The following is a 22,268-nucleotide window of genomic DNA, read 5'->3' as shown; positions in this document are numbered from 1 at the left end:
AAAATCTTTGTTCTAACATTATTATTGTTGAGTACACAGAATTATAAAATATTGGGCTGATAGGAAATCAAGAAATCCTTTGTATAATTGACTACAGTGATCCAGTGTAGGCCATAAAATAGTAAACAGTAAACAATTGTTGAGTATAATTATTTTAAAGGCTTCACTGAAAACTGTGCTTGAAAATTCTGGTTGCTGTTCCATTTATGTTATTTATTTCAGAGCAGTGCACAGTAGTTCTGACTGGGTGGCTTACTCGTGTTGAGAACGGTTTAAATGTGATTTTTAAGTGAGGGCGCAGGACCATTAAACCTGAAGTGATTGGGTTAATGCATTCAGTTTTTTTAGTTTTTAAGTTATACAAGAGATTATTATCTTCCATAATTATAAAAGAAAGAGAGACACAGTGTGTATGCGTATGCTTAATGCCCAGCCAGATAGACGTCGTGCAGAGGTCTGAAATTTTCAACATAGGTGGACGGAAAGAGGTTCAAATGCACCTCAAATCCGGATTTAAAATTTTTGTTTTTTTTCACAAGTTGTGAGCAAATACTGGCAGAAAATGTGTGTTGGGATATGGCAATCCAACGTACCGTGTCACTAGACAACCTATTTCCTGTTATTGACATGCCTTTATTCATCGATGTATCTTTATACAGATAAAAATCTGTTTTCAGAATGACATGAAAAATATAGACTGGTAAGCTGATGGCCAACTTTAAACCTATCAATCACTACTGATCCGCATTTAGGGCAGTCGCCCAGGTGGCAGATACCCTATCTGTTGTTTTCCCAGCCTTTTCCTAAATGATCGCAAAGAAATTGGCAAATTATTGAACATTTCCCTTGGTAAGTTATTCCAATCCCTAACTCCCCTTTCTATAAACAAATATTTGCCCCAATTTGTCCTCTTGAATTCCAACTTTATCTTCATATTGTGATCTTTCCTACTTTTAAAGACACCACTCAAACTTATTCGTCTGCTAATGTCCTCCCACGCCATCTCCCCGCTGACAGATCGGAACATACCACTTATTGAAATAATAACATTAAGTTACATGTAACATACCACTTAATCGAGCAGCTCATCTCCTTTCTCCCAGTTCTTCCCAGCCCAAACTTTGCAACATTTTTGTAACGCTACTCTTTTGTCGGAAATCACCAAGAACAAATTGAGCTGCTTTTCTTTGGATGTTTTCCATTTCTTAAATCAAGTAATCCTGGTGAGGGTCCCATACACTGGAACCATACTCTAGTTGGGGTCGTACCACAGACTTATATGCCCTCTCCTTTACATCCTTACTACAACCCCCAAATACCCTCATTACCATGTGCAGAGATCTGTACCCTTTATTAACAATCATATTTATGTGATTACCCCAATGAAGGTCTTTTTTTTTTATATTAACACCTAGGTACTTAGAATGATCCCCAAAAGGAACTTTCACCCCATCAATGCAGTAATTAAAACTGAGAGTACTTTTCCTATTTGTGAAACTCACAACCTGACTTTTAACCCCGTTTATCAACATACCATTGCCCACCGTCCATCTCACAACACTATCGAGGTCACCCTGCAGCCGCTCACAATCTTGTAACTTATTTATTACTCTGTACAGAATAACATCATCTGCAACAGCCTTATCTCTGATTCCACTTCTTTACACATATCATTGATATATATATAAGAAAACATAAAGGTCCAATAATACTGCCTTGAAGAATTCCCCTCTTAATTATTACAGGGTCAGATAAAGCTCCCTAAGGGTGCGTCCAGACAGGATCCGTTCCGCTGCGTGCAACACGTCATGATGCGTTTTATACGACAGCGTCTTATCAGTCTTATATGGCGTGGCCACACAGGATCAGTCATCCGTTTTGTCAGTCTTCATCATGCCACTGGGAAGGATAGGACGGAGGTTATTGCTCTGTGAAAATGTTACACTGAAAATAAGTTTGTGTGAAGAGAGAAGTTGGTGTCATGAAATAAATATTGATAGACGAAGTTATGGCAAATACCATACATTATTTCCGAAGCTTTTGAAGCACGATGAAAAATTTGCTGAGTACTTCAGGATGTCGAAATACTGCTTTCACATTATTCATGAGAGTATTCGAGACAGACTGTCGAAAATGAAATTAAATTACCGTGATCCAATTTCTACGGAGGAAAGGCTAGTAGTTACATTAAGGTAAGACTTTTCTTTAGAGTTTCACTATCATTGACTTTTTATTTTAAAAAATTAAGTACAGATAGATACAAAATAATGGCAATTCACTGTGAGTTATTCATTATTAATAAAAGAGAACTGTGCCTGGTAGTCACCCATACTAGTGTCTGTCTGTTCACTCCATGTTGATAATGTTGTACTTGGCGACGTGGAGTATTGTTGTTGATTTAATCCGTCAGCTACTGAGCCACCGGTAATTTCCTTGTACAGCATCTCTTGAAATTTAAGCTTTAGTAACATTCTTCTCTCTCTCGGAAGGGATTTGAAATCTTTTAACATGCTTTTAAAGAATAACAAATCTTCATCTTCATCCTCAGCTAAGTCCCTCTTAAGAAGCTTAACTTTTTTAGCCTCAAACTCCAACATGGACTGCCGGTACAGATCGGTCCCTCTTTTCTTTAGGTCTTGCCTTTGAGTGTTTCTTTCTATAGATAATGATTTAGGGTTTTGTGTAATGTCTTGACTGGGTCCTGCTTTTTGACTGATTTCCGTAACGGAGACATTACTAGCATTTTCAATAGTTTCTGGCTCCAGTGAATCTTCACTCCTTGTTGACTCAAGATTTGTTGTCCTGGGCCGAGTAGATATTGAATCATTCAAAAATGATAACAGAGGGAAAAGGGGCCAGTTGGAGGTTGAATGGCTATCAGCTCCGTCACCCGATCGGGGTTTCTCCAGTTTCTTCAGTTCCTTTCTCTAATAGTCCCGTATTCCACGCCATTTCATCTTGAGGTTCTCTGGAAAAAAAAAAAAAAATTGTTTCAGGTATCTGGCTACAGGCAGTTCGTTTCGGGCACTGGCATTCTCATTTCGCATGGGGAAAAGTACTGTCGCAGAAATAGTAAAGGAAACGTGTGATATACTATGGGACCTGTTAAGTGGTATGTATATTGTAACACCGACAGCAGATACGTGGCTTGCCGTAGCAAAACAGTATTGGGAAAAGTGGAATTTTCCCAACTGCCTAGGCAGCCTGGATGGCAAGCACGTAGCTATCAAGTGCCCCTTCCCCGATCTGGATCGAAATATTATAACTACAAGCAGTTTTATTCCATCAACATATTAGCCGTCAGTGATGCGGACTATAAATTTACTGTGTTGGATATTGGTGCCTACGGTAGTGAAAGTGACGGTGGAGTGTTCAGAAGATCTGTTTTGTACGATCAGCTACAAAGTAATTGCCTGATTATTCCTGAAGATGAGTATTTACCGCGAACAACATGTAAAACACCGTACATTTTTGTAGCCGACGAAGCTTATCCATTGATGGAACACGTCATGAGGCCATATCCGAGAAAATCACTGGGGGATTCAGAAACAATTTTCAATTACAGACTGGCACGAGCCCGTCGAATGGTGGAACGCAGTTTCGGAATTCTTACAGCCAAATGGCGAGTGCTTAATTCAGCTATAGAGACAAGTGTAGAAACATCTGTGTCAGTAGTTAAAGCAGCCTGTTTACTTCATAACATTGTGATGACTCATGACGGTGTAACATCAACAGATAATTTGCCCGATTGTGAGACAACATCTGTGGACCATATTCCAGTAACAAGAGCTCACAACTGTTATACCACTTCAGCGAAATTGATAAGGCAGAGATTCACACAGTACTTTTGTAGTCCCGAGGGAGAAATTCCATGGCAGTACCGTTTGTTATAGAAATAGAACAATAAACACCTTCCATGTGCTTGCATTTTGTAAACATACATTCTGCTTCTGCTATACTGAATTATTACATTTTGAAATATTAGTTAATATTAATTAAATACAGTATCAATATTAAATGAAATGCACTTTAATAACATTATTTGCATACCTTCGTCTGCTCCTAATTCTGTCGCTAAATCTCGCCAGATACGTTGGATTACATTGCGGTTCTTGTGATCTTTATTGGATGAATCCCACAGCGGCGGGTACTTGAACACCCGTGAAATAATATCTTCTTTGGATGGCTCACTACTCATTATAGTCACTGCGTCTTGTCCGTTCTGCGTCTAGAAACAAACTGTTTTGAAATAAGACGGATGACGGACTCGGCGGAGAAGACTGATAAGCCGCGCACGCATTCTGTGCGGCCACCTCCATTCACACAGGTAGGTTTGTTCAAGACGCACATAGCGCAGTTGCCTGAAAAGACGGATTGCCGGACAAGACGGATCCTGTCTGGACGCACCCTAACAGTACACATTCGACCAGTCAACAGGATTATATTACTGAATGTCCAACAACAAAACTACAAAGAGGGAGCATCTGCACCTACTCAATATCTTTTAACGAGATTAGTACCAAGAAAACTAATGATACACCATAATATTTTCATGTTCATTATTCAACATTCTTAATCATATGAACTTAAAAGAAAAACAACATACATAGTTGAATATTCTAGAATGCTTGGTACAAACATATCTGTGAATGTACAAAATTAATATAATTCCAAACGTACCGCAAGAATCATGTGAACATTTTTTCATATTTTAATGTATTATTTGATAAATTTTATTACATCCATATCATAGAATGTTCCAGAATGTTTAATATAAACATACCAATGAATGTATAGAACGTCTTACCAACATGAACTGAACTTCAAAGTGTACTTCAAGAACGCCATAAACATTTTACTTGTTGAAATTGTATTTCACCAAATTATCTACTACTCACAAACAGTACCAGTACATTAGAAATTTATGTAACACATACATGTCATAGAATTTTGACGCTTGTTTTTAAACCAGAAGATACATCATATCATTGTATATTTTATATGTTGTATATATTAATCTCATCACTCACATAATGTGACATTTTTCATTAGATTTAGTAATGTTTTTAAAATTATTTTAAGTTAACTTTAGATCTTATGACCAGCTGAAGATGACCTCTGTGAAGGTCGAAACCGGTACTGCTTAGTAACAAGATATAATAAAGTATTGATTAGGTGGACAGTACCCATTCTTTGTGATTATTGATAAAGCTTCGCCTACTCTAATTCTCTGAGTTCTATTTTCTAGGAATATAGCCACCCATTCAGTCACTCTTTTTTCCAGTCCAATAGCACTCATTTTTGCCAGTAGTCTTCCATGATCTACCCTATCAAATGCCTTAGATAGGTCAATCGCAATACAGTCCATTTGGCCTCCTGAATCCAGGATATCTGCTATACCTTGCTGTAACCCTACAAGCTGAGCTTCAGTGGAATAACCTTTCCTAAACCCAAACTGCCTTCTATCAAACCAGTTATTAATTTCGCAGAGATGTCTAATATAATCAGAAAGAATGCTTTCCCAAAAGCTTACATGCAATGCATGTCAAACTCAGTGGCGGCTGGTGGTTTAAAAGTTCAGTGGTTCACAATTTTTAACCAATGATATAATATGATTGCAGGCTAATTTTCAAATCTGGATACATCAACAATACTTTTTTATTGTTAAAAATAAAACAAACATTTTAATTTCTATTTTCAGGAATATTACTACAACGCATTAACATTTTTTTCATTTAAAACTCTTACCATATTGAAATGAAACACTTTGGGGTAACCTAATTCCGGTATTGAAAAATATCCTTTTGTAATGTATCTGGTTTCGAAATTAAACGTCGCTTGGGCCTACCCATTCGTTTCACCTCGGATTTTTCCTCAGCAGTCCATTGCGGAAACGGCCTAGACATTAAAACCTGCACGGAATTCATGATCTGGGAAAATACCACTAACTGATACAAACACACATGCTGACACAAATGTTTAGACAGTGAAATCAATACCGTAAGCTACTTAGTTTGTACGCACGTAACAAAGCTCGTGGCTATACTGAAAGAAAGGGCGGTGTTTATTTTCATATTTAGAGCCATTAGTTATATATCCAGCCACGGCCGGCTTAATGCGTCGCTCTAGCCAGGACGAATAGCTCTAGCTAGCTCCTTACGGAGCGCAGAGAGAGGTCTAACTGGCCGTGATCCAGCGAATGAACTTCCGTCCGGTGTCGGTAGATGACACTCCTGTTCTATAACAGAATCTCACATTGAACAGCAACGGTCTCTAGCGACTAGTAGTTGGTTACGTAGGAGCAGGGCCGATTTGATGCTTCGCTCTATCTAGCTCCTTAGCGCAGCGAGGGTTCCATTCGGGCGTGGTAGCAGGAGCCAGGTTGATAAACCTCCATTTAAGCAATGTATAAGAAGCCACGCCTATCTTTTCCTCTCCCTGCGCACCCCTCGAGCAGTCCAGGTTTCATCCTACCTCAGGTTGACTTCGCGCTGCAAACTTTTCGGCTCCTGCGGTGAACATTTTAAGAGTACCAGCTTGTAAAGTACCCTGTAGTCAATATTTGCTCTTTCAAGCTCTTGAAAGGTTTGTCTTGTTGATTGAAAATACAGTAGTTGAGTGATCCAAATTATGACACTTGACCTAAAATAAACATAAAAATTTAATGGGGGTGGCGCAAACCTGCAACCTTATGGAGAAACCGCCCCTGGTCAAACTGGCCTGTAATTTTCAGCTTTTTGTCTATCACCCTTTTCTTTATACACAGGGGCTACTATAGCAACTCCATTCATTTGGTATAGCTCCTTCAACCAAACAATAATCAAATAAGTATTTTTAGATATGGTACTATATCCCAACCCATTGCCTTCAGTATATCCCCAGAAATCTTATCAATTCCAGCTGCTTTTCTAGTTTTCAACTTTTGTATCTTACTGTAAATGTCATTGTCATCATAGGTAAATTTTAATACTTCTTTAGTATTACTCATCTCCCCTATCTGGGCATTATCCTTGTAACCAACAATCTTTACATACTGCTGACTGAATACTTCTGCCTTTTGAAGATCCTCGCATACACACTCCCCTTGTTCATTAATGATTCCTGGAATGTCCTTCTTTGAACCAGTTTCTGCCTTAAAGTACCTATACATACCCTTCCATTTTTCACTAAAATTTGTATGACCACCAATTATGCTTGCCATCATGTTATCCTTAGCTGACTTCTTTGCTAGATTCAATTTCCTAGTAAGTTCCTTCAATTTCTCCTTACTTCCACAACCATTTCTAACTCTATTTCGTTCAAACCTGCACCTCCTTCTTAATCTCTTTACTTCTCTGTTATAATATAGTGGATCTTTACCATTCCTTACCACCTTTAAAGGTACAAACCTATTTTCACATTCCTCAACAATTGCTTTAAACCCATCCCAGAGTCTGTTTACATTTTTATTTACAATTTTCCAGCGATCATAGTTACTTTTTAAAAACTCCCTCATGCCTGTTTTGTCAGCCATATGGTACTGCCTAAAAGTCCTAATTTTAAGACCTTCCTTTCTTTCACATTTATTTTTAATTACGACAAAAACAGCTTCGTGATCACTAATACCATCTATTACTTCGGTTTCTCTATAGAGCTCATCTGGTTTTATCAGCACCACATCCAAAATATTCTTCCCTCTAGTTGGTTCCATCACTTTCTGAATCAGCTGCCCTTCCCATATTAACTTATTTGCCATTTGCTGTTAATGCTTCCTGTCGTTCGCATTACCTTCCCAATTGACATTTGGTAAATTGAGATCACCTGCTACTATCACATTCCTTTCTGTATCATTTCCAACATAGCTAATTATCTTATCAAATAATTCTGAATCAGCGTCAGCGCTACCCTTTCCCGGTCTGTACACTCCAAAGACATCAAGTTGCCTATTATCTTTAGAGATGAGCCTTACACCCAGAATTTCATGTTTTTCATCCTTAACTTTTTCGTAGCTTACAAATTCTTCTTTCACCAGAATAAATACTCCCGCTCGTACCATTCCTATCCTATCTTTACGATACAGACTTCAGTTCTGTGAGAATATTTCTGCATCCATTATATCATTTCTCAGCCATATGAACAAAAAAGGCACAATGGAGAAATTGGATGCCAAGGAGAGGAAGATATTGAGGAAAATCTTAGGTCATGTCAAAGACAGCGGCGAGTTTAGGAGACGGCACAACCAGGAGTCGTACTCGCATGTGGAGAAAATAACCAACGTGGTGTGAAAAAGGAAGATTACCTTTTATGGACACGTCCCGAATGAAGTCAGTAAGGTTAACCAACCATATTTTCACTTTCCTGCAAGAGAAAAAGGCAAAGTGGGCATGCTTCAGTGAGGTACAGAAAGATCTGCAGGAGATTCTCATTTAAAGATATCCAAGAGTGTGACCCACTTAAGAAAAAACTGGAAAGGCATGGACGAAAGAGTGAAAGGAGCAACGCCATCTACGAATGAAGGAATACTGGACCAACATTAAAGCTCAAAGGGGGCAGTTGAAATGACATGGTCATTAGTTGGCCGAAATGAAACAATAAGAAGAAGAAGAAGAAATAATGTTTACAATAATATTGCAGAGATGGAAATAACCAGCGTAGCCTTCTGAATCCAAGGTGTGAGTTCGATTCCAGCTTAGGCTGGCAATATTTTAAGATGCTCAGATACAGTGTGACTGCTACTGCACAAGGTAAGAGATCCAACATCATTCAACGATTTCAGAATTGAGAACGGTTGATAGAAGAGGCTTGCCAGCTTAGAGGAGTTCTGGAAAACTATGATCACTGGAACAAAGCGTTGGAAGAAGCACCTGCGTCTCGATCTCCTAACATTGTGAGGAACTTCTTTGCTGTTATGCTGCAGAAATGCTCTTTGTCAAGTCTAGAGCAGTTATAGGTCAACCATAAGGAAAGCCTGTTGCCAAGACATACTGCGTCAAGCTTAAGTTCAACAACAGAATGTGGATCTCGATTACAATGAGGTCATCTTCAACAAAGTACTCATTTACATTGAGGATAGGATTATACCATTGGGAAGATCAGACCTGAAAAGCTTTGGACTTCCGTTAACAATAGTGATTCTGCCCTCTCGAGTAAAGTAAATACGGCAGACTTTTCCTGTTTTTTCTCCTCCTGCTCTTCAAACTTTTCATTATTTCTGCCAGGTTTGAACCTGCGATACCCAGATATGGAGGCCGACATCTACCAGTGATCCACAGAGGGAGCTCTCCAACTGTTTTCACCAGGAATCATTGTTGCCACTTTCATGATTATACCTCCAGCTTAACCTTTTAGCAGTCGTATTTAAAGAGAGAATGTTTGCTCAGCAGGTCATGTTTAAAAGGGACACATTTTACAGGTTTCACACAAATGCTTTAATTTTATGAATTTTTAAATACAAGGATCTATCTTTACATATAGGGCTGATTTTGCAACTGATTCTGTTTTTTTAATTTGTTTAGTCCTCAGTGTTGTAATAGACTCCTGTGTGATACAGTACGAAACAAATGCTTGGACCCAAACTAGATTTCTTCCCACAAGTTGCACAAAAGTACACAATTTCCCATCGACCACCCTTTAATTTTTGTGATTTGAACACACTGCGCAGTCCCTTGTGTTGCTTATCTCATTAGTATAATTAAAATTTGGTTTCCTGTTCAACCTTTCACACGTGTCACATGTCGATTGATGACCTCACTTCAAAGATCATCGAACAGACCTTCTCTCAGCCAATAGATTTTCCAACAGTTTTCTCTTAATTTATTCAGAAATATCCGAGGAAAACGTATTATCACTGTCAGAATTTTCAAGTGCATCAGTAATGTATGAATTGCTCAAAAGATGCGTTTATGTTTGTTATCTATATTACTGCTAGATGGCATGATGCTCAGTGAGTATGCAGAACATAAACAGAAACACTTGGTTGTTTCTTGCTTGAATTCGATAGTAGTGTTTTGATATATATCAAGATATCTTACTAACTCCTTCGAGAAGTTAATACAACAGTCGGTATTGCACAAAGAAATATATAATTGCCATAAGATGCTCGTAAATCACATATCGGATTCAGCCCAACATTTGACCTTCTCGAGAGAAACATTATGTCGGGACCGGCCCGACAGTCGGCCACTAAAGGTTAATAATATGTAAACTTTCACTCTTATAGTGGAGAATTGACTTAAAATTGAGTAGTCTAGAGGTAACATGATCTGCAAGCTTGCTAAAACATTTTGCAAAATGCTGTAGTTCACACTCTTATTAATATTTTAAAATGTGTTCCAGGTGTGCGGAAGATAATAGTTTCCACTAACATTGCAGAAACTTCAATTACCATTGATGATGTAGTGTACATCATTGACAGTGGTAAAATGAAAGTAAAGAATTATGATGTAGAAAAGAATATTTCTGTTCTGTGTGATGAATGGGTCAGCCAGGCAAATGCTACCCAAAGAAGAGGAAGAGCGGGCAGGTAATTGAAAGTTTTTCTATCAGAAAATACTTCATCTTGAATGATCATCCCCCCCTCTTCTTCCACCATTCCTCTTCTATAATTTTTTCCTAGTCCAGGTTATTTCTTATTGCAGTCCTCTTTATCAAATCAATCCACCTTGTTCTAGGTCTCCCTCTCACTCACTTTCCCTTGAACTTCATCTCTACCATCAGTTTTGGTATTCTTTTCTCCTCCTTCTTTATGTGTCCAAACCATCTTGGTTTGCTCCTATCAGGTCTCTCGTGTAGGTTTTCCATTCTGACCTCCTTTCTCACACCTGTGTTTCTCAGTCTGTCTTTCCTTGTCTTTCCTATGAATACTTCTTAAGTATTTAATTTCACTCGCATGAATTATTCTACTCTTTTCTGTACTTATTATTTTCTAGGTCTCAGCCGCATAGATCAATATGGGTGCATAATACATTTTGTACATTATCTCTTTACACTTCTCAGACGGTTGAGGTGCTGGCCTTCTGACCCCAACTTGACAGGTTCGATCCTGGCTCAGTCCGGTGGTATTTGAAGGTGCTCATATACGTCAGCCTCGTGTCGGTAGATTTACTGACACGTAAAAGAACTCCTGAGGGACGAAATACCAGCACCTCGTCGTCTCCAAAAACCATAAAAGTAGCTAGTTGGACGGAAAGCAAATAACATTATTATTTCTTTACACTTCTTTGGTAATTCCTTATTCCAGGTAAAGTTTCTTACACTCAGGTGGAATTCATTGCCCTGTTGCACCCTCATGCTAATCTCCATGTCCAGCCTTGTATTCTGCATTAATTTGCTCCCTAGTTATTTGAAACTGTCAACTATTTCAAGGCTTTGACCACCAATTTTCACATTGCATTTCCTTTATCTTTCTCCTCTTGATATCACCATAGTCTTTTTTTTTTCACTGATTTTCATACCATACTGTTCAATTTTCTTGTTCAGTGCATCAAGTTGTTCTTTACTTCTTTGCTTTTCATTTCTCAGACCATAATATCGTCTGCAAATAATAATTTCACCTCCCTATTCCCATATGCTTCCTTTGTCTCCTTTACAATTTCATCCATAACCATTAAAAACAAAAGAGGCAATGGCACAGTCCCCTGTCCTAGTGCAGTTTCATTTCTAAACCATTCTGTCTTTCCAAAGAGAGTCTGTACTTTAACTTGAATATGAATCTTGAAACTTTACCAATTATTCCCCAATATTGTAACATCTGAGTATGAAAAGTTGTTCTTCATTATGATTTAAAAGTGTCTTAGGATATATACGGTAGAATCAAAAGGATCTACAATCATTGTGAAAACTTGGTTCCTCTTTTCTTATTAAACAATTCAGATTTACGATTTACTCTTTGTGTGTGGCTCCTCCTTACATCAGTACTAAATAAAATGGGTGTAAAATATCAGCTGCTGATGACTCATAGTCTGTGCAGGAGGACAGTAGGAAATGAATGTGCAGGATGTGCCAAGAGCAACCTTACTTGGAGTGTATGTAACCTACTCGACTCATTTGACATGACGTTCACACGAGCATTGGCCGGGGCTTAAACTTAAGTGACGAGACATTCACGTGCCACGCCGAGTCGAGTCGTATGTACTAGCTTATTATTTTTAATCACCCCTGCAAGGGTTTCCCTTTTGCAAACTTCTATGAGTCTAACAGGAACATGGCTTGTTTACAGCTCTCTTTCTAAGAACTTGCACAGTTATTTATTGCCTAATTGTAGCCTCTGAAAGCACAAACATATCATCAGTAGAGTTCGTGGTTTATAGCATTTAAAAATCAGTGATTTAGCGTTTTGTAGCATCTAAACTAATCAAATTTAGCATTTTGTAGCAAATTGGTTAAAAATAGGCATAATTTGCTAAATTGCACACACAACAGTTGGGAGTAAAATCATACTGTTTAATCGCACATTGCTCGTCATGCAGTTTTGAATTCACTATGGAAAATAAGACGAATATCAACATAAGACTGCAAGAAGTATTAACGAACACACAGGAATATGCTTATTTTCAAATTTACAAACACAATTTCAAAGTGAAAAATACTATTCTGAACGTATTTATTTATCACAGTACAACACACCTACAAGGAAGAGGAATTTCAATGATGATTTAAGTACAACATGCCAATTATTTAAAAGGTGTCCTCCTTCATTTGAGACCGCCTATCAGTTACAATTATGTTGTACTTGCTAAAAAAAACTCTACATCAACACTGTTCGTAGAGGCCCAAATGCACAGAAGTGCTGAAAAGGCAAAGGAAAGCCTGCAAAACATTTTTTCTTCTTAAAGGTTTTGGTTGCAGAGTCGGCTCATCAATATAGGCCATCTGTATCCTTACATAAATATGTCCTGATTTGTGACTTTCGGCATGCTGTTTGATCGTCACTTCTCTTCGACCCATGACCATACCTGCCAACTTTTAGAAACCAAAAATAGGAAGATTTTTTAATTCTTGGATTTTATCACATACCGGTATATTCCACCACAGTCTAGGTGAAAAAAGGTAAAGATAAAAGGCATATATATCTACAGTTACAATGCGAATTGACCATTAAATTTAAAATCTTGAACTACCAAAACATAAAAATGGTTACAAGAAAATGTACCTAATCATTCTCATTAATGACACTTAAAACCAAACCAAATCCCATGGCACTACAACCCTTGAAGGGCCTTGGCCTACCAAGCGACTGCTGCTCAGCTCGAAGGCCTGCAGATTACGAGGTGTCGTGTGGTCAGCACGACGAAATCCTCTCGGCCGTTATTCTTGGCTTTCTAGACCAGAGCCGCTATCTCACCATCAGATAGCTCCTCAATTCTAATCACGAAGGCTGAGTGGACCTCGAACCAGCCCTCAGGTCCAGGTAAAAATCTCTGACCTGGCCGGGAATCGAACCCGGGGCCTCCGGGTAAGAGGCAGGCCCGTTACCCCTACACCACGGGGCCGGCTAATGACACTTGCATATAATAATATTTACGTCACACCGACACGCGCAACAAAATGCATAATACCGTATTTTCTCGCGTAATTAACGCACTTTTTTGACAAAAAATACAGGCGAAAACTTTAGATGCATAAATTATTCAAGGAATTCAGATATTTACAATTCATTCACATTTAAAAGATACATCAAATATAATATAAACACAACTGCTTCAACTCATCGTCTATTGGCATAAAATTCTGGCGTGAGAATTTTTCTGAAAAGTTAAATAGGGTACATCAGGTAAGTTAGACACGTGGGATTGAAGTACCGACACTGGAAAATATTCTTCCCATTACGAGCTGACAATACGACCTGAACTGAAATAAACATGAACTAACAAAAGTACAATTCATGTAATGTCACAACAATGACATACCGGCAAAAAAAAAAAAAAAAAAAAAAAAAAAAAAAAAAAAAAAAAAAAAAAAACCTGTCCAACACGAGAAGTGCCGGGTATCGAAGGAGGGACCCTGCTACATTACCCCAAACCGTTCGCATCCAATCTTGTACGAGTGACGTGTCCATCCACCCTTTTTATTGAATACGAACTTGGATCACTCGCGGAAATTTTGCTTTAGACATTGTTTTTCATTTTAGAACGATGTGAAGTGCAAGCTTTCTGACATCAGCTGTTCCAGCAAGCATTGCAGTGCATCGTTGTTTTTTGCTTTCGGTAGCACGCACGGTAACACTGTATATTCCTTTCTTATCGACTGTTTGACTTCGTGGCATATGGAAACTGATTGCCGTCGGACCTGCGGTTCCTATAAGGGAGATCAAATATTCCTTCACTTTACGCTTCTCAATCATAAAGCGATGAAAATGGTTTAAATCATTCGTCATTTTTTGGCATGATGCTGTTCTCCGTCGAAACGGAAATCCATTTCTCTTCATAAAATTAATCAAGCCTCGGCTAACCTTCAAATCCGAGACACTGATTCCATGTGCTGCGGTTAGTTCACATTCTTTAAAATACTGCATTTCGTGAGAAATGGCTTATCCAACGTTGAGTAACAAGATCATTTATTTAAGCAGATCCTCCTCTGCTTGCGGAAACTTGCCATTTTTTGGTCCACGAAATGCTTTGCAAGACTTGTTGGCCACTGTTAGCGCGGAAGTTTCATTTGGGCATTGAACACTTGCTGCCCGCTGCCCTATTCCCGTATTTTTCGGCGTAACTGATCATCGCGAGTTAGTATGATGCAGTATTACTCGAATACTGTGGACTGAAACGATTTTGAGATCACAGGATGTCCCGTAACCGAAACTCTCATAAAACTAGTGCAGTGGGATTACCTGCCGGCTAATAACAGCACGTTCACGTTGCCCTGTATTTGGAATGCCAGCTTTCGCAATAGGAAGCCTGTAACTTGAGCACTGTAGTTAACATCTTTATTTCGAAACGCATCCGGAGCAGCGTGATGGATGTTCGAAGTTGTGGGTACGTCAAATATGTGAACATTTCTTTTTCTCCACTTTGGACCCAAAAACATTGGGATGCGTAAATTATGCAAGGGCGTTCGTTAATTACGCGAGAGAATACGGTAGTTTCTTTATAAGACGGTAAAATGAACGCAAATTTATATGCATCTCTGAACACTTGAGATAATGTTTGTTATATTTTTTGGCCATAACGAGAAAATAAAGTACCTGAAACTGTATACGACACAACCCCCTTAAAAAAATTCAACTCGTTAAAATTATGCACTTAAATACGCGAAACTACCACATACAAAACAATTCTATATGTCCCATACATTATTAACATACGACTTTGGCAGTGGGGGAAAGCATAGAAATGCAAGAAAAAACAAGTGGCCTACAACTCCCACGAAACTACGCATAGAAACGATATTAACAAGCGCCCGAACAATAACAAACTCATTCCTTCATCCCGATTAACTGAGTCGCTAGCGCGCGCCAGCCTGTCTTGCTTGCTTGCAGGACAATTGCCGCTCCGAATCCCCCGCTGTATAAAGCGGACACGCTGCTGTGGTGAGCGGGAAATACGATACACGAATGCGCCGGACGAAACACTCACGAAATAAAGCAGCAAATAAATACGCTTGAAAATGAGTTTTCATAAATTACACAAGCACATAAGAATTTATCCTAGGGGAAGAGTATTGGCCGTACTAGAAGTTACATTGGTCAAAAATAGGAAGAAGTAAAAATAAATCGGAAAATCAGAAGACGAGTTAAAAACCGGAAAGTTTCCGGGTAAATCGGAAGGGTTGGCAAATATGCATGACTAACAGACAATAAAATAAATTGCTACCGTACATTTAAACGGAACTACTACTCAACACCAATGTCAAGAATAACCGACTAAGATCAAGGGTCAACACACAAAGAGAATGAACGTGGTGCTTGAAAGTGTATTTGCTGTTTGATTGACTGGTCTTTGCAGTGCTCTTTAGCCAGTGAAAGGAATTCCACACATTGAATGATTTAACCCTTTGGCCTGCCATTACTTGTGAAAGGAAATATTCCCTTACATACTATTTATTTTTTCGTCACTTTAACATAAATTTGATTAATCACATAGGCTACATAAGAATACACAAAGCAAAGTGAGTTTTTAGCTCGTCTATAGTAACAGGAAACCAATGTTTTTGTTCGTAAGTATTACTGGTTTCAAGGGAAGCAGATAAATTAGCAAGAAATGTAGAGGCATAGGCATTGGTTTCCTTAGTAACGTGATCCCAGAACTGTGGGTTTAGATATTCATTCCCTAAGTCCATTTCTTTCGGATTATTACCCAACCCCCTCCTCACTATAGAGTGAATTTCAAAAACTGGTTTAGATGTTACATTATTGTCAACAAGATCATAATTCCAAGTATCATTTTACTAGACTTCTCAACGGGTGAGTTGGCCGTGCGGTTAGGAGCGTGCAGCTGTGGGCTCATCCAGGAGATAGTGGGTTCAAACCCCACTGTCGACAGCCCTGAAGATGATTTTCCGTGGTTTCCCATTTTCACACTAGGCAAGTGCTGCGACTGTACCGTAATTAAGGCCACGGCCGCTTCCTTCCCATTCCTAGGCCTTTCCTGTCCCATCGTCGCCGTAAGACCTATCTGTGTCGGTGCGACGTAAAGCAACTAGAAAAAAAACAAAAAAACTTCTGACTCGCTTTTGTTGCATTCTGGTTTTGTCACGTAGTTTCAATTGGCACTATAATCTCGGAATCACTTTCATCACTGTCATTTGAAGATGAAGAATTTTCACTCTCCAGAGAATCTTTTCCACTTTCAACATCACTATTTTCAAGCCAGTTACGAATAAACTCATCCATGCCGCGCTTGGATGCCGCCATGATTGTTTACAACGAGCGGCAAAATGAGGTGCTTTTTATTTTCCGTATTTCAGCTCAGAGTTACTTTTTACACAGAGAAAATAGCTTCAGGTATCATCTGACATCAATCGGTTAGGCTGCGAAACAAAGAGAATAAATCTCTCCGACCAGCTAACTGCGATAATGAACTTATAGATGTTCCGTGCACCAAGACGGAAGTGTCCGTCAAAGCATGTTACCGCTTTACGATCGCAGTGGGCGCCGTAATAATTATTTCTCCTGAAATAAATAACATTTATATCTTATTTTTAAGAAAAATGCGTACTTTTTAAAAATATGTGTTTATTTCGTATAAAACTGAGAGTTTCGCATCTATTTCACGTAAATTGTATAATTTTGCATTTTGAACCAATTTCGCATTTTATCGCGAAATCGAAATCGCTAAAAACCACCCTTACGGGTCATATAAGATGAAGGAACATACACTGACAAAGTTTCGGCATATTTCGCATTTATCGCAAATGCTAAAAATCACAAACTCTAATCATCAGGTATCAGTCATTCTCCTAGCCATGGTTCCAGGCATAGTATAAGCAAGTGACAGTAATGCTTTTGCTGAGTTAATTGAAAGTGTTTTAGATTTGGAGGACAATGTTGGTGATTATGATAACATTGAAGAAGAGATTTGAAGTGAAAGTGATATTTCATCTGATGCGAGTGACAGAGTGAAATTGCACCTTAAGCCCCACAGGCGAAACCAAAACAGTGACTGGGTTTGGGTTAGTAATACAGATAACCAACCAGTTATTCATCACTTTACAGTGTCTCCAGGGGTATCAGGAGAACTGAGAGAGAAATATTTAGATAATAATGTATGGGAGTTGTCTGTATTCTTGGAGGTTATGGACCCGTCCTTCCCACATTGCCCGGGAAACAAATATTTACACTGTGGAAGAATTATCGGACCAACATGGAAGAACACAGTAAAAAGTGGTTTGACACTAATGAGATTCACCCTCTGCTGTCTAATGTCCCAGAATCGTAAGCCTCGCATCCAATTATATTGGAGCAAAGACTATCGAAACTCCAATTTTTCTCCAGTTTCATCATCAATCGAGTCGTCATCTAAATGATGACTGGAAACAAGCAGGACAATTCTGTGTTTCTTAGGAACATAGGAGACTAAAGTGGCATGTTCATTGAAAGCAAACACTGATGACTTTACTGTCCTTTGTTTCACATTCATAAGCTCAACTAGCAGACATTTTTTATTGTTTCTAATGGTGCCGACATAAGATAATCTCTTCGTCTTCAAGTCAACTATCAAGTTCAAGTCTGTGAACCAGTTATCTGCCATAATATTACGACCTGTGTTATAGATAGGCTGTGCCAACTGCTTAACAACATCTGATGGTTTATTACTGATATGAAAGTCCCCCTCTGGCTGTTTCCCTTGGTAAATTTCCAAATTATGACAATAGAAAGTTTTTGCATCCACTAGGGCGTATATTTTTATCTCGCATTTGGCTGGTTTTCATGTGATATGCTGCTTAAACCGGCATCTTTCATGAAAGGCTTCAAACTTTTCATCTGTTGTTATGAACACTGCTCATGTTAAACCTTCTTGACATGATATTAATGTATCTGATCTGTAATTTTCCCAATAAAAGGGTTAGTTTTGACTACCAGTACTACACTATTTACTTAAAAACGAAACGTACTAAAATTAGAATAGTATCAGCATTAGAAAACGGAAGAATTTATTGACATTTTTTATTAGATAGAAAATAATGAATTTTGATGTACAAGTGAGGTTAGGAAAACCTATTCCAACAAGAGTTGATCATTTTGGAGAGGTGGGATGAAACACAGTTCTTTTCATAGATTTAGAATTCATAAGCAAACAGCAAATGTGGTATTGCATCTGGTTATTATGCTGCAGACAGTTTTCTTGATAAACTTCGGGGACCATGTGTCCACAACAAATAAAGTAGTTAAGTTTTCTACAGCCTTAGGACATTTATCACCGGGCGAGTTGGCCGTGCGCATGGCTGTGAGCTTGCATCCGGGAGATAGTAGGTTCGAATCCCACTATCGGCAGCCCCGAAAATGGTTTTCCGTGGTTTCCCATTTTCATACCAGGCAAATGCTGTACCTTAATTAAGGCCACGGCCACTTCCTTCCAACTCCCAAGCCTTTCCTATCCCATCGTTAAGACCTATCTGTGTCGGTGCGACGTAAAGCCCCTAGCAAAAAAAAAAAAAAAGGGACATTTCTCACAGCGTTATATCAACATGCCAGCTACACATGAAATAGCTAGGGTTAAGCATGGGTTTTGTGTGATTTTCATAACTGTATTAGTGCAATTAACTGTACTCATATTAAAATACAGTCCTGCTACAGTTGTATTTTTTATTTATAAATTGCATTACAGTAAATTTCATTGTAAATTAGCCCCATGGCTCCAAGAAGATTACATTTGTATGTTGGATGGAGGTGTTAAGATTTGAGCAGACCCCTTGGGGCTATTCGACAGTAGGCTATGTACTGCCACCGGGCTTTACCGTCTCCCTTCCTCTTACCACGTCATTCATTTTATCTCATTAACCCCTCTGATGAGGTTGACGTCAAAAAGGGCATCTGTTCATAACAAGATTCATTTCACTTCATACCCAACCCTGTAGAAAAACAAGACAAGGGTTGGATGCGCACACACACACACACACACACACGTGATGAATATAGCGTTGAATGACTATGCTGCTTTGAAGAAGGAGCTACAGGAAAAACTACTCAGCCAAAAATATACTGAAATTATGAAAACTCCATTGCTGGAGGGTAGGTGCAGTACCATAACTTCATTTTTGAGTGATTAGGATTTTCAGAAATTTGATCAAATACTACATGACTTATAAAATGTGTTTGTTGTTTAAGGCAACTGTTCTTAAGAAAAGAAAATGTTTACTCAATACATCTGCTTGGAATCAGAAAAATAATACAGTATACCATGCTTGCTAGTCAATTAGTACCGTAATACAATAAATTATAGTTAAGAATGTTTCATCTTAACTACTGTCAACATACCAGTAATCAAAATAATTTTCTTGAGAATGCTCCCGTATGACTTTCAGCTCTTGTTGACAGTAAAAATTGGGCCTGAAATTGCAAGAAATTATACAGATTATCGGAAACCCGGCTCCACTAATGACAGGCTAGTTATAACTTTAAGATTCCTAGCAACTGGTGACTCGTACATTTCGCGTATATATTTGTCTAGAGTATCAAAACAAGCAATTTCAGTTATTGTGCCTCAGGTGTTTCAACAATCTCACGGAATTGGTAAAGGTACGAAGTAAAGATAATCTTCATTTAACCTAGTTAGGATATAATTATTTTGATTACTGTATATACAAGTGATTATGGAAGGTTAAGTTATTCGGCGAGGAACGAAGCTGAAAATGAAAATACATTAGAACACAGCTAAAAGAATATAATACAGAATGAAAAATACTGTATATTAAAACTCTCAGTTGCAATTTGATAGTCACTTTTTAGAAGAAATAAGAAAGCATTGTATTCCGTGCTACGAATTTGTGTGCTCTAATTGCGTCCTTGCACGTGAGTGAACCTAAATGTTAATGGAAATGCGAAAAGTTAATGAAAAGTTTCATTCACAAAAGTTCATCAACATGCACGAAAAATTTACAAACACGCTATTTTGCTTCTTAACAGTCAAAAATGTTCATAAACATTGTTGGTTAACCGTGTTTAACAAAATTAACTAGAACATCTTGGTGTGGACGCACATTTAGGCCCATGGTACTTGTTTTATAAAGCCTGTTAGAGAAAAATATGAAATAAAAATGCTTTTCAAGAAATTGAGGAAAACAATGGTTTACACAATATTTTGCACAGCTGTAAAACAATTTTCAATAAAGTAGTACTCAATTGAATTTCTTCTTTATTCACTACGTACAATCGCGGTATTTCTCTTCACACAGCTGATATTAAAACAAAAATGACGGTCATTGGATTACTTGGCTCTGATTGGCCAATTCCATTTGACCATACCTTCGACTATTGTCACTATAGCCAACCCTAGTGGAGACTGGAGCTTCGAGAGACAACATTAGTTTAAACAAGTGTCAGAAATTGATGCAGAGATTGGAAGCATGTTTAAACTAGGTAACAAAATGAAACTGTCGACAGGCTAATAAGCTTTTGCGTTTTTGTCGTGGCAGAAAACAAGATGAAATTCCTTACGTTTTGAGGAGAACTTTGCTCCGTGTCTTCAGAAGAAAATCTTATCTGTTCACGAGTAAGACTTCTCTCGTTATGAAGTTTTGAATTTGAGAATGCTTTACCATTGGTCTATAGTAAGTGGTACTTTCATTCGTCGGCTCACTGGCGCTAGCCTTTTGTGCTCAAATTAAGATGTTTCTTGTTCCATCCTATGTGCATGTGAAGTAAATAGCAAGATTATCAGACAAATCAGGGACGAATGTGGTAGAAGAAATAATTAATACAAATAAAATTAAGTGCAATGGAAGACTGACAGGATAGAAGAATAGAATAGAGCTGAAGATGGAAAGAGAAGTGTGTAGCAGAAAAAACGAGAAAAATGAGTGAGTAAGGCGAAGGATGCACTACAGTGAGGTTGAAGATATGGGTGTGAACAGAAGTAAGAATAATACCGTACCAGGTGTATACAGTTTATGAAAGTATGATTTAATTTGCTTTACGTTGCACTGAGACAGATTATATGGCGATGATGAGATAGAAAAGGGGTAGGAGTGGGATGAAGCAGCCATGGCCTTAATTAAGGTACAGCCCCAGCATTTTATTTTATTTATTTATTTATTATGGCTTCTTTCATGTGGCGAAGTTAGGGCACACGGCCCTCTCTTACACGCCTGGTGGGAAAATGGGAAACCATGAAAAACCATCTTCAGGGCTGCCAACAGTTGGGTTCGGACCCACCATCTCCCGAATGCAAGGTGAAAATGAACGAGTGTCGATGATGTGAGCTAGCTCTTCTTGGAGCCACAAAGAAGCAGTCTGTTCGTTCATAAAAGAGGCAACTCATATTTGAATGGCCAGCTGTTGTTCAAAAGAATCAGTTCGTTCATGAATGATCCATCACTGCCACAACCTGCTACCAGCTCATTGTGTTCGTGGATGTCTTCTGAATAGCACGTGTAAAGTAGGTGTCTTTTACACTGTATAAAGAATTATAGTGTGTAGGTCATGCCTAAAGTAAAACAAAGCAATGCAAAGCATGGCATGGCATGGCACATAAATTAATTCATTTTATTTCCAGTTATGGTGAAAAAGTTTTCTCCACGGATGGGAATATACTTTTCTGCAAGTTATGCAAAGTAAGAGTGGCATCCAAAAAGAAGTTTATACAGACCAACACGTCAAGGGAGTACACCAAATGTTACTCAGCTCTTCTTCAGAT

General features: G+C 38.4%; 1 protein-coding gene across 3 annotated transcripts in view; it reads left to right on the top strand.

Moving 5' to 3' along the window:
• LOC136857612 (ATP-dependent DNA/RNA helicase DHX36) overlaps positions 1-22,268 on the top strand; it is a 294,182-nt gene that overhangs the window by 141,717 nt on the left and 130,197 nt on the right. For all 3 annotated transcript variants that reach the window (XM_067136394.2, XM_068225253.1, XM_068225254.1), the window contains exon 11: positions 10,315-10,501. In XM_067136394.2, the coding sequence (XP_066992495.2) occupies positions 10,315-10,501 (187 nt within the window). The remainder of the gene's footprint in view (positions 1-10,314; positions 10,502-22,268) is intronic.

The sequence above is a fragment of the Anabrus simplex genome, chromosome 1 (assembly GCF_040414725.1).
Source record: "Anabrus simplex isolate iqAnaSimp1 chromosome 1, ASM4041472v1, whole genome shotgun sequence".
Lineage (NCBI taxonomy): Eukaryota > Metazoa > Arthropoda > Insecta > Orthoptera > Tettigoniidae > Anabrus > Anabrus simplex.
Note: the sequence above shows the minus strand (reverse complement) of the source record. Positions and strands in the feature narration are given on the sequence as shown.